At 38.8% G+C, this 22,908-nt stretch overlaps 1 protein-coding gene across 1 annotated transcript in view; it reads left to right on the top strand.

Moving 5' to 3' along the window:
* The window catches only part of PALMD (palmdelphin), a 29,198-nt gene extending 7,859 nt beyond the window's left edge, over positions 1 to 21,339 (top strand). Inside the window, exons 3-8 of the mRNA XM_075038917.1 lie at positions 3,123 to 3,253; positions 12,532 to 12,646; positions 13,532 to 13,565; positions 13,655 to 13,765; positions 14,507 to 15,598; positions 19,763 to 21,339. Of these exons, the coding sequence (XP_074895018.1) occupies positions 3,123 to 3,253; positions 12,532 to 12,646; positions 13,532 to 13,565; positions 13,655 to 13,765; positions 14,507 to 15,598; positions 19,763 to 19,806 (1,527 nt within the window). The 3' untranslated portion in view covers positions 19,807 to 21,339. The remainder of the gene's footprint in view (positions 1 to 3,122; positions 3,254 to 12,531; positions 12,647 to 13,531; positions 13,566 to 13,654; positions 13,766 to 14,506; positions 15,599 to 19,762) is intronic.
* Positions 21,340 to 22,908: the final 1,569 nt, after the last annotated feature.

Here is a 22,908-nt window from a genome sequence, read left to right as displayed (position 1 = left end):
GCAAGGGGTAATGGGGGCTGCTAGTGAGGATACAAAGGAAATTTTATTCCAGAGTAATTCTAGCTGCACCAGCAAGTAATTCTTCCCCCTATCTAGAATCCTTCTCACTGAGGCAGCAAGGGAAAGGACCAGACAGTTGCTTGAAAGCATGTCAGCACTGATTTGCATGTACTTTACAAGAGCTTTTCTAGTTTAGCTTATTAAGTTTTTGGCTTCTGACATGCCTGAACTCCGTTAGTGCTACCTTGTAGGTGCTGGTCACGTATCTTCCTGTTCCAGGAGTTAACAGTGTTGAACTACATCCTCTGTGAAAATTATTTATGCCTCCCCCAATGTGCCATAAGGTGAACTGCCATACCACTGGGAGAGCAAGACTCACAAACTCAAAAACACCTGTGCCTTCCAGCACAGGATGAATCTTTCAGTGTTAGTCCAGCCTTGCTAAGAATTACAGTGGAGTTATACCTGGAGCATGCATAGGATGCTATTCACAGAATTTGCAGAATATTGTCACAGTACTCCTGATGTGATCATGAACTACAAAAGATAGTGATTGCTTTCCAACACTCTGGCCATTCCCAGGGTCTTCCTAGGGTCTTATCACAGCACAAGGTACAAGTATACCTTTCCCTTAAGATACCTAGTCTAATGCAAAATGAAAGTGCTTTCATATAAGTGCTATAACACATGAACAACCTAGTACTGAGCTCGAGGTGCTTTAAGCAGAAGGAAATGCTAGACAGTGGAAAGAACCCAACAGCCCCAAAGCAGCTGCTCTTGCATTGGTTTGTGCCAGCACTTCAGTTGAGCAGCCTTGAAACTGTCTGATGTTCAAAGGCTGTTTCCAAAATACACCATGTATCATTCTTTAAAAAGTGGCTAATTAAAATGATTACATGGTATTTAGTTGGGAGCAGCAGCAAACTATTCTAAGAAAAGGCAAAAACAACACTATTGTGTTATGGCTGTATTTAGGGAGTTTGTTTTCTTGGGCCTAACCCTATACATACCTGAAGCTTTTGTTGATTTCAACGGGTGTTATCAGTTTCTGAGGTCTACAGTGCCAGCCTTGCTGTAACTCTCACAAGGAATTATAGATTTATTTTTGGAGACAGCAACGCTACACTAATTCAGTTCCAGCCAGGATTAAAATCTTCCTTCTAGGAGCCCTGCTTATCACTAAAATCTAAACAGCTTGATTGAAAGGGAATTAATAACTGTGTTCCCTCTAACTTGAGAAAACAGTATTTTGTGGTCAGTAAGAGTTGTGCCAATACAAGATTACATGCATCTACCAGATCAGATAAAACCATTCTACTAAAATCTGCATTTATTTCATTTGAACCTAAGACACAACTGCCAGTAAGTGCTGCCAAGTGATCCTACAGCCAGAGTCAAGGCTCAGGACATCAGTCTTGAGCAGCCCTTGTTTCCCACTGATTTCCTAGGATCCAGTGTTGAGAGAGAGCCCACAGGGGCTAAGGCAACTGTAAACCTTGCTCCTTTGCTCCTATGTTCCGGGGCGGGGGGGGGAATAGTACCATGGAGTACCACAGAATTCCCAACGAACCTGATTTAGCTACAGTTTCTGTCACATCATGTATGTCACACATCAAGCAAGTTGACTGCATTTTAATGCAATTTTCAAGTCCTACACGCATCCTCCTCCATCACTTGGGCCTCAGTAAAAACCTCACGTAAAGTATACAGTAAACAGAGAAGCGTAGGAAGCAACACTTTAAGTGACTCAACACACAGGATGCAGGCAGAGATTCCAACAGCTGCTGCAAGCAGCACTGAGGTTAATGCAGCCTTCTCACCAGCACTGGGCACAGCTCTGCCTCAAAGCAGCAGTAGTCAAAACCCAATTTAATCTTCATCCACTTACTACAATTAGTGAAACTATATAGGGAAAAAACCCCAAAATCCTAACATGGAAATCAGGCAGCTCAAGGAATCTAAATTACAAATGGAAAATTCATGGTTAATTAAAAACCTTGTATGAGTGCTTTTTTCCCCCTATTGAAAGAGTTTTTCTAGGGAGCCATGGCTCCCGCTTTTTCCCCAAGGCAGGAACTAGATTAATATTCCCAAGTTAGATTGAATGGAGTAAAAAGAGTGCATGAAAGTTTGCATAGTTTACAACCTCTAGCCTGCAAATATGAACTTATCTCCATTAATTATTTTTTTTTTTTACAACAGGAATATTTTAGAGAGCTCTGACAACTTTCAGATGCTGCCTTTCATATTGTAAAGCAGCTGTAGGAAGCAATCAGTGCATACAGCCATATTTTTCAAAATTTGAAAACACAGCTGAGAGATCCACTTACCTGTACACATGCAATACACCCATTTATAAGCCACTGCTGTACAGAAAGAACTCCACAGGTACTAAACAGGTTAAGACCTAAGTACACAAGCCCTGGATTTCCCATACAACAGCAGTTCTAAATACATAGCAGGCTTGCTGAAACACTAACCAGAAATCAGCAACCCATGCTCCACCTTTCTAGTCCTGCTCTTACCCCACACATCCTCACCAGCTGAAATGCAAGTTCACTAACATAATTACCCAAGTTCCTTGTAAACTCCACAGATAGCATTGCACCACTAACTCCCTAGAGATCTCTTCCCCCTATACAATCTTATCTACAGAAACTTTCCACCTTTTATACGCCATCCCAGAATTTATACAATGCCATGGCCCCAGAAATCAGGGCTATTGAAATAAAACTATAGCACTTCTGCCTGGTGCCTTTTGCACAAGTCTGTAATATGTATGCTTTGATAGAACTGTTTTGATTTATTGAGGACAAACACACCACTGGATCCACTTATAAATATTAATCTGTTACAGGTACCAACTGACATCGTCTATGTATTCGTTGAGTGGACTAATAAAATGGGACATTGCTCTTAATGAGTTTGGTTTTAAGTCAATCTCAAAACACAAATGTTTTTTAGTATTTCTCTTTCAGTGGCACTCACCGCTGTCAGGTTGCCTTATGCTAGATACAGGATAAGAATGTGGATCATGCCTATGGCATCAAGACAAATACAGTAAATGATTGATTAGCCTAACTTTTAAAGTATGATTACTTGTCTGTATTCTTCCCCATCAGAAAAAGGCCTTGCGAGAAAAATGGCTCTTGGATGGCCTTAGTTCTCTCACTCCAAAAGAGCAAGAGGAAATGCAAATGCAGAATCGGGAGGACCAACAACGGACTGATGAGCTGGAACAAGAAATTTTCAGGTAGGGTACTACCCCTGCCCTTCTGTCCGGGTTTAAATGGTCCCTTCTTAAAAGTCCTACCTTATTTTGTAAAAGATTAATATGTCAGCAAGGGCTAAACATACACAGTTTTACATGCAGAGTAAAGCAATCTTTGTTATATTTTCTAGTCAGCTAGAATTAGAGAATACACAATGCAAGCTTCCATACTGTGAATTTTATCAAACTACACAACAAATATCTTGCAGAATATTTGTTCCTCTAATTCCAGATATCTATTTCATGCTACAGTCAATAGATGTAAGCCACAGTACATGGGTTTTGTCCTGAGATAGCAATTGTTGAATCAGAGTTTCAAAATAACAGTAAATAGTTTTAGAAGTTCTTCAGTTTCACTAGGTCCTGCACAGCCTTTAATACTTGACTTCTACCATAACACAGCACTTCAGAACAGTACAAGCTGCCTAGCACCATTAGTATCACTTGCCTTATTTTCAGTTAATTTCCATGCTGTTTTGTCCTCAATTTATTCCCAGAAGCCTGTTAGAGCAAAGGCCTTTTTCTACCTTTTATTAGAGATGTTTCTACAATCTCACTGCTTAGTGTATCCCTATCACATAGGGCTAACATCAATCTGCATAGACAGTCTCACATACGACTCCTTTATTTACTATGGACATGATTCTAGGTACTTATTAGTTGCAGTTAGCCTTTCCCAAATACCACAGGGCTCTGTACACAATCAGCTCCTTCCCTGGGTCCACACATACTGACTGGTACTACCCATTAGCACCCACAGAAAGATGAAGTGTTCCTGTTTCTTTAGATTCTGGAAAGTTTCATCATCCTTTTTTGAGGCTTATTCCTCTATTTCAGTTCAATAGCATCTTCCTCCATACTCTTCTCTTCTTCCACTGTCCTCCTACACACACTCTTTTGGCAAAGTTGTCACCAAGATTACCTTTTCCAGTTATCTCCCACCCACTTCCCTTCTTACTCCATCCCTCAGACACAAACAATAATTCTCTTGGCTGACAGGCAACAGCCTAGTGTTAGTTTGTCCTATAATTACGCTGACTGCTTGCTCGAAAGCACTTTTCTCAACAGAACAGCTTTTCACACACCCTTGTAGAATTCTTTATTGTAGTGGTAGGAGGTAGACAGTGTGCTCTAAAAACATCCCAGCAGGTTGTGATTATGAAGACATGTAAAAGGGGTCCCTGCCACAGCGTCATCACCAGAAGAGCAAGCCCTGTGGGGAAGGACTGGCTCAGGAGAAACAGGGAAGTTGCAATGAGCAAGTAACTCCCCACCAGCCCACTGGAAGTTCAGCCCTTCTCCAAGCACTGGGAGTATAGACTAGATTTTCAAAGTCCTGTTGACTTTGAGTAAGAGCTGGAGGTTTACTCGAGAACTCCTTTATGCCCTAAGAACTTTGGTGATGGGAGATCTTTAAAACGACTGTTGGGGTTTTTTAAGTCTCAGAACCAAGTCAAGAACTGAATTTGGTGTGTGACTATGTTGTGGGAATGATGCTTTTATTCTCCTGACATAACCTATACTGTTGCCAATTCGTTTGACAACACCCAAGTAAAGAAGCAGCAATGCCATTATAGTGGAGGTCTGTAAATGGTGGTCTATGCCACAAAAAAGGAAAGGTACTGAACTCCTGACATACTGATTGCCTTAAAAAACAGTGAAACATTTTAGTAGGAAGTGTCCTGTATCTCCAGCATCTAAATCCAGTCTGTCACCTCACAACATACTTTTAGGGTTCTCTGCACCTGAGTCACTGTAATCAAGCTATCTCACAGCAACGCTGGCAGTAGTTCCCTTCTGTCCTATCCCTGGGAAGAATTGGAATGCAGGATTAGGACTTAAAAACCTTCCTACAATACTAGTTCAGAGATTTCAGCAAATAGGGTTGATTATTCACATATGTAATGTCATTTCCATGTCTCAGAGAATCCTGCTTTTGTAACTACAGTTGTAGAGTCTTTTGATACTGTTTTTATAATTATTGTCCTCAATTTGTCATCAGCTCAGTGGCCTTAATTTTTATTTTCTCAGAGACCAAAACTGAACACACAGAGTGAGCTTTACTTCTCTGAATATAGCCATATAAACTTTTTTTTTAGCATGACTAGAATTTATCACTATTACAAATAGTAAAACAGTAATCCAACTGGTGCTTCAAACCTGAAAAACTCCTTTAATTCGTGCCGGTAAATTAGCATCACAAAGGAATATTCCCTCTGCTTTAATTCTAGATTGGATCAGAATTTGACAAGAGGTTATAAATTTTAAAGTTTATCTGAATTAGAAGCTTCCAGGTCTGTTAAAAGATGCCCATAGGCATTTAAAGGAAGATTTCTAAATACATTTGTGCTTTAAGGAAGGAGAAATGAAAGTGCCAAACCTCCTATTTGTCCCTGATTGCTTTCTTAAATCACAGCATGAATCCTGGAGTAATGTCTCAGCCCATCTCTATTTTTTGATAATTAGAAGGACTAGATGCAGATACACTGTGAATGGGGAGACTGCACATTTAGTACTACATCACATGACCAAGAGCACACACATTATACCAAACAAGGCAGAGATTCCTCAACTCATACACTTGATGTATGCCTGAGCCTGTAACAGCCTAAGTATAGAAATATGCCTGTTACCTTCCCACTGAAATCTTTGCCAGAGACTTGGTTAACATTCAGCATGCACAAAGAAAAAAAACATGTTAGAATTCCTTTCCCATGTAGGTGGGATGCAGGGATGACAGGTTTGTTTTGTTGCGTTGTTTTGGTTTGTGGTTTGTTCTTTTGTTGGTTTGTTTTGTTTTGTTTTAATGCTTTCTATTTATATGCCTGCATTTAGGAGAAATGTATTAGGTATGAATTCTTTTCCTACATAGTTCCAGATTCAGTTAATTACAAGTACAAGTATTGTTTGTCTATCTAGATAGCTGATATTCCGACCATAAACTAGCAATTTAAATGCTGATGAAAATGAAATTAAATAAGTTCACTTGCAACTGTAAGCACTACAGTGGAAAAAACTGCAATAAATGTTTGATTGTAGTTGCTGGCCTTCCTCCTCTTACTAAAAATATTATTCTTTTTCCAAGAATATAAGGCTATTTGTTTTACTACACCTGCTTAACAGAAGCTGGGAATGGTTCCTCTTATATTTTTAGATATGGTGCTCTTTCATGGCAATTCATTTTTTCTTAGCAAACTAAGTATTTCCACAGCCATTTGTTGTCAATACCAGTGTTACCAACTGTTTCCTCTCTGTGACCTTCTCCTGGGAATCTCCACCAAATTGCTTCCTCCTTAAAATGACTCCTACTTCTTGACATACATCCGGAATACTTCAGATTTATTGTAGTGAAATGAATCAGACAAATTACATCAGCATAAAATGAAGAGAGTAACTGACAAAAAGTATAACACAAAATGACACACTGTCTTCACTCTTACATTAACAACTTCACAGGTATAATGCATCCTAGAAATGAAAATCAATACAGAAATGCTCCTAATTACATTCCTGAGCCACACTGAATTAAGAGGACTTAATTCACCATTGCTGAAGTTCTAAAGACAGTTTAGAGGTTTGTAAGGCCTTGATATCAAAGGAAATATTTTCATTACTGATATACTTACTCTCATAACCAAACAATCTACATACCTTAGAGTCTTTGGCAGCTTTTATCTTCACAATACACAGAGGACTCAGACAAGGACATTTGATTTTATACAGGGAGAATGAAGGCAGAAGAACATACCTGGAGTCATGTGGGAACTTCCTTCCGAACTAGGAATTTAAGCAGGTTTATTCATATCAAGCATCTTTTGCTATAAATTATACTTCCTACCACTCCTCAATAGCTGTCTAGCAAAGGCCTCTAGAAAAACATCCATGCTGCCTTCCAGATATCATTATATTTTGTTTAGACATACCCAGCCCAGTTTCAAACCAGGCAGCAGCAATACAGAAACCTAGTAATACAGAGTTCAGTATGAACAAAGTCTACTAAAAAGCACAAAATACGCACCATACAGTACTTGCACAGTGCTTTTGCCAGAGATATCACCCAAGCTAACAAAAGCTTGCTTGACTACATTTATGTGAAGTCATATTTTTGACCTGCCCTGTAAATCAAAGATTGCTAAACTGATCATGTAGACACATGTCATGCAGTAGCAGTAAGACATATTCTTCAGAAGCTCTGTAGAATTCTTTCTTCTGGGCATCTGATTATTAAACTTCACTTGATTCAGATAGATTCTGTCCATTTTGATGATTATTCTACATGGGTTTTATCTTCAGTTAAAAAATCTACATCTCTTTAAAGACTTTTTGAATACACTCAGACCAGTCTTTGTTTCTCTCTGCTGAGAGGACAATCACAGTTGTAGGCAGAATATTTACAGTAGTAGCATGGGCCTTTCCATCACCCTCCTAAATGGGACCTCTGTTTTGAAACATTCTTTACTCGGGTGTTGAATAGAGCTAGTGTATGTCTGCTAATCAGCTTGAATTTGAGCATTTTTTGATAAAAGGGAGAGTTCCATTCTTTGTATCAGCAACAAAACAGTGAATAGCAAGTGGCCTGAACCACCTTCCAGACAAATAGCTGAATGCTGTGGTTACGGACAAAAACTAGCATTTACATTATCTGTTCTATTCACCCTCTTTACATGTTAGAAGTTACAGTGAGCAAAGTGATCATGTCCTTGATCAGGGTACAAGCTGAATGAAGAATTACGAGTCATGTTTTCTCATTTAATCTTCAGCTAAGCACTCATTCTTGATGGAATTAGTTGCTAAACAACATACTTAAAAATGCACAAACAACATCATGTTAACTAAGGTCTATTCAATGTTTTGTAATGTGACACATGAAAGCAGGCTAAGGCTAGATGGACTCCAGAGCTGCTGAAGCATTTGACTCACCTCAAAACATGTGAGGACTTGCTAAACTGCCTTTTCCTCTCAGTCTGGTATTTTCCAGGGTGGTACCCTCCTATCTGCTTTTCATTCTTAAGCCATTTATTTTTCTCCTGGGGTGGCAGTGGTGCCAAGCCCAGCAGATCAGCTGGTGGCCAGCAGCAGTCACGTATACTCAGCAGAATTTCTTAATTCGGCTACTACTTTAGCAGAGAAACTTACAATTTAGTATCTTGGCTTCTAAGGCTCCTTCTTTCATCCACACCTCCATACTGCTTATTTTACCCTCTCAGATAATGAGCTCTACTCAAGGAGAGAAGGACAAATATCCAAAGGATTAATTTAATACAGTAGCTATGTTATACTTCCATTTCTCTACAAAACACAGCAGCACCATTGAAAAATAGTTTCTTATAATTGCTAGTGTAGCTCCTAAACCCTTTCAAGACAAATACAAACTGTGACGTAACTTCATAAAGATGTCATTGATTTAGAAGTTTCTAAAGATTTAAACACACCAGAAAGATCCTGGTCTAACTTTTCAACTGCACGAGGTCAAGAGGACTTAGATTTCTTCAAACCATACAAATTGCATCTTTTAAAAGTTTCCTTTCAAGAAATTCCAGCATGCACACTCACAACATCCTCTGAAAATGAAGCGCAAAAATCTATCTCTATATGTAAGTATGAGTGCAAAAGAGATACTTAAGGTCTAGATGCAACAACCATTACATCAGTATGAGAATTTTTCCCTAACCCCACTGACCACTGAATCAGTCCTCTTAATTACCATATGAAGTGGGTGTTGGTATGGGTGTGACAGCATACATAAATTTAAATTATACTTTTCTTGATCTCCCAGATAACTATATGGGGTTTATCATCTTTGATTTATTTGGGGTTGTGTTTTCTCTTTCCCTCTCCCCACCCCCACTTTTTTTTTTTTAATACCTTTTCAGGATTTTTTCTTCTCTTCCACCTGTGTGTCTATGAGCATTTAGAGTCTAGACTGAAATAAACCCATAGTAGAAGTTAATGATTCTTCCATTCATTATGCTTCTGTGATCTTTTAATGATTAACTTTTGCATTATGATAATATTACAATCAAGTCTCATGTAAAAGTACAACATTTTGATATATTAAACAAATACTATTCTGTAAGAAGTGCAGAAATATGGCACATGGTCATTGCATTACTTTCTTTCATAGCCCTCCAAGAATATTCATCCCCCTCATTACAAATTTTTTAAATTTTAGCACTATAATCAGTACCTTTGAACAGGGTCCTAAGGGCATCTTGCAGAGCTCAGGTCCAAAGTGTTATCTGCTTCTAAATATTTTTTTCAGCTTTTACTTTCATCCTGAATGCATTTTTCCTCACATCTCAGTTCTAAGGTCTGTGATACCTTTGTGTTTCAAAAAAGAGGATATTCTCACTAACAGATAAAAGTCCACATAGTACCCTATTATTGTAGTTCTACAAATCTGAGTTTAAATAGGGCAAGAGCCACAGTGTTAATTCAGACTCCTCAAGCAGTCACACAGAAGGAGATAAATAATGCTTCTTTGCCAGGCTACACTCAACTTTTCTGGTCTGCTTACTTTAAAGGGATGACAGATTTCTATTATTAATGTTGACTTTGGTGTAATAATCATGGATCCTAGCACCTACTAAAGAATAAGTCAAAACATAAAACAATTTTTTCTATCAGGGTTATAGGTCATCATTACTCTATATGTAACTTTGTCTCAGATCATCTAGTTGTAACTCTCTTCTGACTGATCTGAGCAACTAGTGATACCAGTTGCAGTTGCCTTAAGTCTACAGTCATCAATTTCTGACGTGGATTCAAAACCAATGGAAGATATATTTCACTCAAATATGGAAAGTTTTGAAATTTACACTTGTTTTTTCTTTTAAGTTAAAAGAAGTTCTTCCAAAAATGATCCCAAAAAGAAAAGGTAGATGAACCAGGAGACTGAAGCTATATGGCACTCACTTACAGCATCAGAGATCCAGTTCAAGTCGCAGTTCAGAGTTAAATCTGGACTTGATTCTAGATCTTCATGGAAAAGTGACTTCCCAACTACTAGGCTAATAAGGCAAATTTCTGTCTAAAACCCAACAAATATGCACTTATGCAGAAAGCAACAGTCTGGACTAGAAAGAGGAAATAAATAGGATACGGGACACCTGCTTAAGTCACTGCCTTAGTCACCAGAGAAAAGAATTTGCCTGAGATACTTTAACATAGAGGTGTGCTTTAACTGGGCATAGCTTTCTCCCTCTCTCACGTACATAGAGATTAGATATTTTATCCTGGACCTTTCTGCCTAGAAGTATTTCATCAAACATCTTAGTGCTAAGAAAATAAAACTTCTAATTAGGAAAAAGATGCCTTAAACATTGTACTCAGCTTTAACATACAAGAAACCATGTAACAGATTTAACATGTAACAAAAAGGGGAGGGAAAGGGAGCTGTGACCCCTTTAAAATAATGTACAAACCTACAGCAGAAGTCAATAGCCCAAAAGAAATTTTGACTGCCAAGCCAAGTCTTAACTGGCAAGATACTTATGGTTTGCACTGCTAAAATCTGACAGTGATAAGTCAATTGCTGAATATCCTGATGTCTTAGAGACTATCCAAAGTTAGTATATTTGGTACTCGTAAGAGGTAGGCTTGTAGTGTTTGTAAAACAAAGCTCTCACTGACTAGACCTGGGTACAATTAAGGCTCCTCCACCAATAAACAGACCCTTAAAAATTGTTTCTTAGTGTTGGAAATCTCACCTAATTGCAATCCTAGAAAGTGATTGCTATTAGCACCTGATGCAACGTCTATCACAGCTATGTGAACTACCCAGTTTTCTCTTGAAAATTCATTGGTAATACTTGTGAGGATATTACTTGAGCAAACACTGCAAACATTAACCTTCCCAGCTGCTTGTCCTAGTGCATTGAACCAGTGTGTCTTGCGTGACTGTTGTTTTGCTGAAAAGGAATACTTTCCAGAAACAAGTTTTCAGTACTTTTCACAGAGAATTAAGTATGCAAAATGCCAATGAGTGACTCAGAAGGATACCTGTATGTCTGTAAAAGCCTTAGTACACAGCCCCAAAGAGGAGCTCTTAAAATTTACTACTATATTTAAGTCTGTAACTACACAAGCTCTGGTCTAGTCTATCAGGAACGCTACAATAACACCCACCCCACAACAGTAATATATTGCATTTTTAATCAAGATTTTTTTTCCTAAAGAATCAAGCTTCAAGCTGTCAGTCAAGCACTGTTACACCTGTTTTACCAAAGCAAAGAATTTTGAAATCCCAGAACCCATGTTCACACATGCAAAACCTTGGAGAACTGTCTTGGCATATTGGAGCTGAACACACACCCCCCTGCCTCAGAAACCCCCTTCATCATCCTGGGTGTTTGTAAATTCTTCATTCTCAATCTCAGATGGACTGGAAAACAAAAAAGCTTCAGACTTTAGTCTCTTGAGCATCCAGCCACTATGCAGGCTGCTTAGTTTTCAAAATCAACACAATTTTGAAGTTACTATTTCATAAAAGTAGCCTGCAAAGCACATCATTATAATGATTTCTAGCTGTTTTACCTACAGAAAGTACTTGCAAATGCCATTATTATTTTATCAAAAAAAGTTCTACCCCTCAGAAACACAAATACAATTTGATTTCCATTGATTGAGGTGGTTCTTCTGGAATTGTAGCTTCTAGTTATAGATTGACTAGAACTTTCCTCCATGAGGGACCCTCCTGAATACAGTTTGGCTACATTTAATAAAATATAGCATATGAGGTGATGTACTCTCGCCCTTGCAGTACCACCACATACAAGAACATTCTTCTTTCTTACAACAAAAGACTTTGCTTCTTTTCATCATGTGTACAAGTACACATACAAAATTAAGAAACAAAGTCATAACCCTGGCATCTGTATACTAGATTCCTACACCTTAATTACAACAGAGTAATCACATTTCTTGAGAAAATGTAGGAGAGAAAATTTGCTTAGAGATGAGGAAATGCTGTGGGGGCCTATATTCCCCATCTATTAGCTCCTGAAAAATAAGTTAATTTCAGGCACTGTTTTCTAAGTAGGCTCAGAAGGAATCTATAGCAGGTAGATTTTTTTTTTAAAAATGAGAATACTATTTCACAGTATTTCCTGATGCATGTGAAATTATATGCTGATCTCATATTAGACCAAAATTTGTCCGTGTAAGTAGAACCATCCCCACTAATGTTCACATTCACAATGTATTGAATCGGCAATGTTTTTCTCTGCCTGGTATTAAATCAAAGGGAATTGTGATTGCAGACTGGAGAAGGAAATTGAGGCTCTGGAAAGAGAGGAAATGGAAGTCTCAGCTAAGGAAGAAGCAATTTTAAAGAAACTTAAGTCTGTTGAGAAAACAACAGAAGACATAATAAAGGTTAGTGCCAAATTACTCCAGAAGTAGAATTCATTACTTGTTCACCATAAAATAACAGCAAAAGGGGAACTAGCTGGATCCTGAGTGGTCATGAGCTTTTGTCTAAAGTGACAGTAGTTCAGATACAAGAGGGGTCAAGATGTTAGACTGTTCAAGTGGCCAAATGTCTCCATTTGCTTGTTTATGGGAGTGGAGGAGCAATTCCTATCATTATTCATCTATAGCACATCTCAAAAAAAATAGTGCTGACACTGGCACTAACCAGCAACTTTGCACCTCAGCCAGAGACAGGCATAACAGGTACAGAGTGGGTAGAGGCTGATGTATTCATACTCCATCAGGTGATGTGCCCAGCTAAACCACATCATGCCTTCCCTCAAGTCCCTGAGAGAGGTTCTAGTGAAACATGACTTAATATTATCCAACATTAGTCTTTGTCAAAAGGTCATTTTGATATTTGAAAATCATCTTAAACCATCTCAGAAAAATATAGTGATGAAACTAAACTCCAATTCTCCAGATGTTCTTACATACTCTCTCTAAAGATATGTAGGGAGATAAGCACAACTAGAAAGCCACAGTAGAGCCTTTGAAAATCTTTGAAGCCAATCAGTTCAGGCCACAGTGTGAGGCTGTGTCACTGACTAACACTTTGTAATGTCCTGTCCTTCCCTGTGTGAGTTGGAAACTTATTGGCAAAAAAGACCAGAAAAATTTCACTTTCTCCCCTGCCATGCTCCAACTGAGCATGTTCCACTTTAAGCCCCTTCTCAGTATGAAGCTGTGCACACAAAAAGTTAAAACTATCAGGTAAAGCAAAGCACTGCCTAGTTAACATCTTAAAACTGACTAATAACAGTTATTGTTAATGGTTCTCTTTCCTAGTCTGTGAAGACTGAAAAAGCAGGAGTTGCAAAAGGTATGTTTAGTCAAAAAAATATTTTTAAAAAGGTTTGTGTAGAACTCAGTGAAAACGTACTAAATGCTTTGTGGATCATCTTTATTCAGAGGCAGCAGACTACATATACACCAGCATACCTGACCTTCCCAAGTATTTCAGGCCTTCCGCACTGAGAAGTACTGCACATGCTGCCACTGATGATGAAGAAAAGAGAAAAGGTACTGCTTATTAGTAACTCCACAGGGTGTCAATATGTGCAAAGACTTCCTATAAATTGAATCTAATACACTTTAAGGGAAGGATAAACATTACAGATACGGGACAATGTTGTTCTCATTTAAGCCATGTTGTGTAATCAATGAGGTCATCAAAACTGAGAGGTGAGACACTGGTGTAAGGTATGTGCCATTGAGAATAAGGATCAAGTGTTTTCAACATTGACACTTCTTTCTAGCACTTCGTTCCTCTACCTGGCATAACCTTAAGTAGTTCCTCCCTTCATACTATACATTTCACATTTTCTATCCATGCTTATACCTACTGGGCAGCCAGCAGTAGTCTGGTTATTTCCCAACTACTACAAAGCCTCCTAACCCTTCTGAGGGCTTAAGACTCTTTACTCTTGTAGCACGTTGAGCTCTTTCAACTGCTATTGCCCAACACAACACCAGGGGCCAAGGTTAAATCTGGCTTTCTCAGTCAGTCAATCATGTAATGAAAACTGGCTCCTCTTTCCTCACAGAATTAGATCCAATCAAAAATATTTTTTTCCACTTCAAGTTTTGACAGGATTGAAGGGATCATTTGAAATAAGAATCCAATATATTGGTTATGTATGTGATAATTTCACATATTTGATAATTAATTCTGACAGACATTCTCTATCACTGTCAGAACTCTTCTATAGCATTTCTTGCAGCTGCTGCATCATCAGTTTAAGCACTTGTTTCTTTCAACAGCATTGTTTGCCATGGAAATTAAAGTTGAAAAAGACATGAAGACAGGAGAAAACACAGTGTTATCAACAATACCTCTTCCCTCAAAGGAGTTTAAAGAGACAGGGATTAAAGTGTATGATGATGGCAGGAAGTCAGTCTATGCAGTGTCCTCAAATGGCAGTACAACACAAAATGGCATGGATGAACTTGCTCCTGTTGAGGTGGAGGACCTGCTACGGCAGGCAACTGAAAAAAATTCCCAGTCTCCCACAGAGTATCATGAGCCTGTGTTTGCAAACAAATTTTGCAGGCCAGTTACTCCTCAGAAAGACAAATTTGTCCCTGGACCAAAACTGGAAGATGCTCACAGAAGAGAGATTAATGGATTTAGCAATCATCAGACAGAATTCTCCTCCAAAACAGAGCCCTTTATGCAGCAACATAAAGAGAATGGGCTTGATCTTCCAAAGGTAACGCAGCCAAAGTCTCCCTCTCCAGTACTTCCCCATTCAGAGAAGACAGTGTACACTAATCCTGAGAACAGGATGGCACATAATGAAGAAAGAAAAGCTGCGTATGAGGAATTAAAACCTTACCAGAATACAGGTGAAAGACATAATGAGACAAGGTTAAGCCCCTGCCATCTTAATGAAATATCCCCTGCACCTCAAGATGAGGAAGATGTTCAATACAGCATTGTCCAAGCTGTACCATGTTACGTGGATGATTCTGAACCAGTAACAATGATTTTCATGGGTTATCAGCGCATTGATGATGACGATGCAGAAGCAGACCAAAAGTTGTCACAATACGATGGGGTTATCCGTGCAGAATTAGTCATCATTGATGACGATGATGATGACAGCAAATCTGAGAAACCAGCATATCATCCCATAGGCCACTATAGTCAGGTTTATCAGCCACCGAGCAGGAAAGTCACAGAAGTCCCACAGATGAACCCTGTGACCAGTCTGGGTGCGAGCCTGAACAAGGTACCCCACAAAAATTCCATCTCCTTGCGAGAACAAGAGGAACGCTTAAGCTCACCAATACACCATGCTCATCTTCACAGCCAGGTATCTGGCGATGGTACAGAAGATCCCTCACTAACAGGTAACAGAAAAGAAAAATCATGTCACTGCTGTTCACTTATATAGCAAACTGATACTATTATCTGCTAGCAACTGTTTCACTTTACTATTGGGATTGTTTCATGGACTAATATGCAATTACTAATAATTTCATTGCTCTTTGCTTGTTAACAAATGCCAATCTGCATTTTGGTACTGTTGAATTATTTCATCTTTAGCAATGCACTAGTTACCGTATCAAAATTTGGAAAATAAACTATCTCAGAAAAGCCATTTCTGTAACCTTCAAAGATTAAAAGTGGTTATCTTTCAAGTGACAATTAAAAGTTCCATTAATAGTACTTCAATCAGCAGAATTAGTTTTCATTTCTACCAGGTAACTAACAGCATTGCTTCTTAACACTGTCTCCTCACTGAAATGTTTTTGTGCCTATCTGCATTCTAACTACTTCCTAGATAATCCAAATTGCTCCTTAAATCAGAAAGACTGTTTAATAACCAGTTTTACTTTGCATTTTTCTGGAATCAGCATTGCCAACCTTGCCTTGACAATGTTTATGCAAGTTTTAACATTTTTTTGTTAACCTGAGTTAGATATTTTTATAGCCTCTGAAAGGCAATGAAACAATTTTCATCAGTACATGTAGTTAGTCAATAGTGTTATTTTTTTAACACTTTTTGTATTCTATTAATACTCAAGTTGTCTATTTCTTAATATAAAGTTTTAGAATAAAAGGTTGAAAGAACAATAGCAAGATCTTTCAGAAACATGGAGACCTCTTCTTTATCATTATGTTGCACTTTAACGCATACAATTAAACTGTACTTAAGTATTTACAGAGCAGATTTCAGACAGTAGTCACATTCCACTGCAAGGAAAGAATACTGTGCTTGAATTATAGGAAGATCAGGGGTCCTGATCCCACATTCTCTCCCTGCTCCTCTTACAGACTATATTCTGAATAATTTTGCAATTTGGCCGCAAAATTGTAAGTTTGGGCCCTGCCTAAAGCTGCATTGGCAGCCCAGCATTTCTTTACAATACAGGTAAAGCCAGGAGAGAGGGTAGTCATTGGATTGCATAAGGAGTTTCAAGTATTTTTGCATCAGTATGTACGGGTTGTGAAGAGCTGTTCAGTTAAGTAAGGCTCTCCGTTTATAGGAGTATCAAACTTGTGCAGTCATGCACACAACAGCCTGAAATATTCCAGCAGTGCTGCCCAGCCTTTCTGATCAATGAGACCACTGCACTTTTCTATCACTTGAGAGGACCTTTGCTTCTCTCAAGCACCAGTCCTGCCATCTGCACACTTCTCTGGGTCCAACTGAAAGCAGAAGTAGCCAGCACAGGCAAAATAAACCAGTAACTGCTCCAGCCCATTACATGTGGGTGATAGTCCCTTAATTCCCCCATCACATATGTATAGGCATGTAACAGAGAAGCGACACTCACCCACCCACCAGCTGGTTGCTACTGAAACAATTAATTCATCCTACAGCCCACTGTGTGGCTGCTCCTGAACAGATCCTGGGAAAGAGGTTTCCAAGAAGTAACTAATAGCTAGTACTACTATTTGGGGGGGGCCATATACAGGCCATGAGACATTAGCTGAGCACCTCTATCTGTAACAATCTTTGCCTATTTTTGTCTCCTGAAAGAAGCGTCTGAAACTTCATTTTCCCCTGCCACTCACAGACACTCTCTGAACAATCTGGGTTCTTTCTCTTTTGAGGTTAGTGGAAAACAAACACTGACTTTCAGGGAAGGGGGATAAGTGCAAATCTGGCAAAGACATATGAGAAACTGTTTTTTTAATCTGTATTTGGTCTTACCCATTTACTTACAAGTATTCTTCCAAGGAGAAAATAGCCAATTAGGAAAAAATTGGTCCCAGTTAAATTAAAAGCAGTTTGGCAACTGCCTCCAAGTGAGTGTCTTAAATGCCCAGTAGAATCTGGAACTAAGCCATATTCCTCTTTACCCCTTCATCTATTTATTGCCACTCCCTGGGACATTTTGATCAGTGGAAAAAGCCAGGAAGTGACTCGATTTTTCCCAAGCAGTTCTGTAATCCTACTGTGACTTCTAAAAAGGAAACAAAAGCAGGAAAGCCTCTTAAATCTACAACAATCTATTACACAAAGCTTTTTCTTAGGGAAATAAATTGTTTTCAAAGCAGCCCAGCCTAGCAGGTTCACACTAAACACCACCAGTGAAAAGAGGGGAGTCAAAATTATTTTGGTACCGCATCATTCATTACTAAACCAACAAACTGTACAACAGAAAAAATAATCCTCTCTGAAATGAAAGCTTTGGGAGGCAATTGCAGCATCTGAACATTAAAGAAGCACTTAGGACTCTCTGAAAGAGAATGGAAAGCAAGGAAGCACAGAGGACAGACCAGGGAGACAGTCCCTTATATAACAACCCTGCTTTGGGAAAGAAATGAACCTTCAGAGCAAGTTACTGAAAAAGTTAGTGATGGCCAAGGACAAGTAGGAGGCGGAGGAATTGTTCCATGTGCCAGTCTATATAGAGAAATATCAGATCAAATTAGGAGCTTTCAGCATGCCTCCAAACTGACAGAAATGTAGAACATATCTCTTTTCATATGGGAGCAATTTTCCTTTCCCCATGAGCTTGGTGGGGGACCAATATCTCAAAGTATGTGCCCTCAGAAAAACCATACAGAGAGAAGGATGACAATGCTATAGTTAGAACACCAGTGTTTTGCATTATTAGAGCTTATTTTCTTCTTTAAATTTCACTTAAATGAATTAGTGTGCAGATGTTTTGAAGATTCAATACTCATTAGGGAAATTAAAAGTCCTTGGGGGGGGAACAAAGGCTAGACATAGTGGAATGAATAAGGAAAGGAAAAACTGGAGCTGAATAGGCAGTAAAACCTACTGACAGTGTGGAAGAGGCTCTCATGGGACGTGAAGGTCCAAGGCTATTGGCAGGTAGCTAGTCTAAATGAGCTAATTTTTTTCCCTTACCACTGGAAGCTGTGCAACCTTCAAAAAACACAATGGAGACTTAGCTCCATTTGCACTGAAGAATGTAACATAGAAAAAAAATCCTTTTTAACAGAGAAAAATTCATGCATGCCATCTGTTTCTGTAATGCATAAAGCAAGGCAAAAACAGACTATTGGCTATAGGTGAAGCATCAGACATTGTTCTCTCAAACCACAACCAGGACTTGAATCCTTCATAATTCCTTGGTCTGCAAACAGTATGCAGGGTCTTTTAAGAGCAAAGCATAACATCAGTGGCCCTATGATATAAAGTTACACTCAGATGCTTCTCTGATTTGCAACAACTTCAGCATTCAAAACATAACTTGAGTTGGACATTTGCTGACATGCATAAATCAAGTAAACAGCTGCTTTGACTCCCTGTCTCTCAGTACAGAGACATATGCAGGATGAAGGAATGAGACATGCTATTTTGGGTGACTTTTCAAACTCACAGGTCACAGAGCTGGAGATTATTCCCACTGCATTCTCAGATCAACTGCATCGTGGGGGGGAGGCTCTTACATATCAAACAGCAACATTATATTGCTGTTCTAAAAATAACTTTAACATTTAATCATCTGCCCTGCACTGTCACTTTCAAACTAACCCACGTTATACCCAGTTACAGAGAATAGCCATACTGATGTTTATACAGATACTAAGTTACTCCATCAGACTTAAATCAGGAGTATGACTAACTCACACTCTGACTCACTACACCAAGAAGAGAGGAAAGTTTTCTGTGAACGTCAGCACAAAAGAAAAAGTCTTCCAAACAGTTACAGCTCCCACTGAGTTTAGTTTAAACAAAGAGTTTGTTTAATTATTCATTCATCCTTTTAATCTGTCAGCATCTAGTCAAGGACAATACTATCTGTCTGCAACATGTTAGTGAAGGTAACAGAAACAAAACAGTTAGAAAAGAGCTGTGCTAATTTTCGAATACTGATAATGGAGTAATTTCTTAATATACTTGCTTTATTGCAAAATTACCAGAACTAATGCCTTCTACTGATTTCTTTCTATAACACTAAACCAATGCTTATTCTGCTGGATTAACCACTGGAGGTATGTGTATTCTTCATTTTTCTAAATAAGGAGATTTAGGATCAGAAATAGAAAGTTACATCTTAAAATATAATGGCTTTGTGTTCTTTTTTCAGCTCTGAGGATGAGAATGGCAAAGCTGGGGAAAAAGGTGATTTAACAGTTGTAATGACATGGAAGTAAAATTTACTATTCAAAGCAGAATAAAGCTAAGAAGAGTTTCTTCAACACACCTTTTTTGGATCATAATGCTTGTTTTGCTCCTCTGTTTTATGCATCTGGGTTATTTTGCCCTCTGCATAATCCAATGGACATAACTGCCACATACACACAAATCATATCCTAGATTTTGCTGAAAGTAGTGGAAAGTTACCGAAGACCATAAATGCAGTGTATATCCAAGTCTGAAGACATGTGCATACCTGTTCCCACAATCAGGAATACGTTGTTGCTATATACGCAGAACAGATAAACACCCATCTCCCCAGAACTTCACAGGCCATTGTTTCACTTCAAAGTGAAACAGTTTTGATAGAAAAAGCCATCCCAGCATTCTTCTGGTAAAAGCATTCGTTAATAAGAAAATAGACATGAGTGATAGGAACAGGAAGAAATGTAAATATAGAAGTTGAGTTTTGAAGCATACCACCTTGATCCAAAATTTAAAGCATTCCTTTTTAAGTGACAGCAAAACAAACAAAAAATAGTAAAGTCAGCATTTAAATATTTAGCCACCTTCTGGACCTCCACAGCGCACTCACCCTTCTATTTTAGGTATGAGAGTATAGCAATCCTCAGACCCTGCTCCCTTCTCCATGCCACATACATGCTGTCCACCCACAACCTCACAGATTGATCCTGTGCATAACACTATGAACAGCCTGACCTCCCAAGCATGGTTTTACCTCCTAGCTTGCTCAGAAAGCCCTGCTTTTCCAGGAAAGTGGTTGCCAGACAGGCAGTGCCTGTCCATCAAAAAAAACCCAACCAAAAAACCCAAAACCATAACACAAACCAAAACTGCTTAGTATACAGGTTTCAGCTGGCCAGGGAGCTAAAATCAGTGCAAGCCTCCCATCAGAAATACTGAGTTGCCAATGGCTTGTCCTGCAGCTGCAACAGAAGGTCTGTTACAGGTGCAGCCACTGCTGGGCACAGCTCTCCAGCAAGGTCCAAGGCTCCCACTAAGGAACAGGTTAATTCTTTCCACATAAGGGAGGAGCTAAGGACCCTTAAAGCAGCCATAAGGTACAATTATACCTAGAAAAATCACATGCAAGTCAGATTTTTCCAGTACGTAGTTCTTGGGGGGGGAAAAAGTGCCTCATAGCACTACATTCTTACATTCAAATCAGGATGATAGCTTTGTTTTGCTAGGTCTTAGCCCAGTTTGAATCACTAGACAGATAAAGCTCAGGTTGTGTTATTTTAATATAGCTGACTCAAATTATGCACCAGCAAAAAAGAACCATAACTTTTTTGCCGGTCTTCCTCATTTCAAAGCAGGAAACTGAAGCTACTACCTCATACTGAGGCACAATGGTAGTAATCAGCTGACTTGTAGCCTCTAAACACTAGGTGGCTCCCAGTCTGAAGTGGGTAATAATCTCAAATTCTAGGACTTGTCAGAGATGGTTACCTGGAGAGTGGAATAGTAGATAAGAACAAATAAATTTCACTATATTACACTTTCTCTATGTCTATCCTGGTTTGTTTGTTTTATAGTGTGGGGGTGTGTGTCTTAGGTTTCTTCTGTTATTTGTTGGTTCTGAAAGCAGAGGGAGTTACCCTCAACATTTTTTTATTATTATTATTTATTTTTACATCTTCTCAAAAGGTTCTTAACAGGATACACCAAAAAATGAGAGAGTAGGAGTGATATGTAGTAGTGATGAACAGTTTTTCTAACAGCAGCACTCATCCCCTGCATTCCCCAATACTCTGCTATTAAACTTAAATGATCTGGAAAAGGGGGCAAAAATGCTGCTGCCAATAATATTATTCAAAGTAGTTTGAAAGAACAGAGAGTGAAGAGAGACATCACCATAGCGAATGTGTAGTAAATCTACAGATGAAATTCACTACAAATAGATGAAAAGTAACATTAAAAAATAGAAATAACTCTAACAATACACAGGACAAGAAGTGGCTGTTAAGTCATTGTTACAAACCTCTTGGCTAGGAAGTAAAATACCTTGGCATTATTTTCGATAGTCCTCTGAAAACATCAATTCTGTGCTCAGAAGCCATGAAAATGAAGAGAGCTTTAGGACTCATTAGGGAAGGCATAGTAAACAGATCAAAATACAACTCTGTCATACCACTTCATATTTAAAACTTGGGTAGAGTTTGGTCACCCCATCTCTGAAGAGACAAATAGAGAAGAGTAATGAAGATTATCAGAAGTGCGAAATGGCTAAATGCAGCAGCAGTCATACAGGGAAAAAGTAAGGCACAGACATAAGAGGCCTAGAGAACCGCGATAAAGGCAGGAATGTAAAAAAAGATACAGATCATCAAACAATGACATCAAGAAGGAGGCTTAAAACAGAAACGAGCACTTTCTCACAGTGACTAATTAAATGGGAGAGCAAAAGCATTAATAGATTGTTTTTGTTTTAATAATTCATTGCATGCTTCATAAGTAAAACCCAAACACTACAAGAGTTCCTGGTCCAGCTGCAGTTTCTAGCTTAGGACATCCTTGCACAGATTCTGGCAAGTAGCAAGGAGATCTTGCTGGGAAGAGAAAATATGACTGCAGTCTTGTTACATCTCTTGCTCTAAGTACTCACTACTACCACTTCTGGAGACAATACCGGGCTCAGTAGATCTCTGCTTTGCCATGTGGCAATTCTGATGTCACGTATATTAAAACTAGTCAGTTTGTGGCAGATGAATCTGAACTGCTCCACACTAATACACTAGCTATGTAGCAGCATGGATATCAGATCATTAATTTGGAGGAACAGAGACACAAAATGGACCATTCAAGAGTTGTGTGTTTCTGGGAGGCAGGGATGCTCACCATCTGAGCCCTACAGCCCCAGAGCCATCCCACATCCCATATCAACAAGAACAGAGTTACAAGAAGGCAAATAATCTTTTTCACACATCAGTATGGATGCCATGCAAAATTCCAATTCCTCATTAAAGCCAAATGATTCCTAAGGCCCAGTAGGACAAAAGTCTCTCTGAAAGCCAAAGCTGGAGTCCTTCTTAGTCCAGCATCATTTGTCCAGGATGACTATCATAGATGCCT

The sequence above is a fragment of the Buteo buteo genome, chromosome 10, assembly GCF_964188355.1.
Source record: "Buteo buteo chromosome 10, bButBut1.hap1.1, whole genome shotgun sequence".
NCBI lineage: Eukaryota > Metazoa > Chordata > Aves > Accipitriformes > Accipitridae > Buteo > Buteo buteo.
The sequence above is the reverse complement of the archived record's forward strand: the minus strand, read 5'-3'. Positions and strand labels throughout refer to the sequence as shown.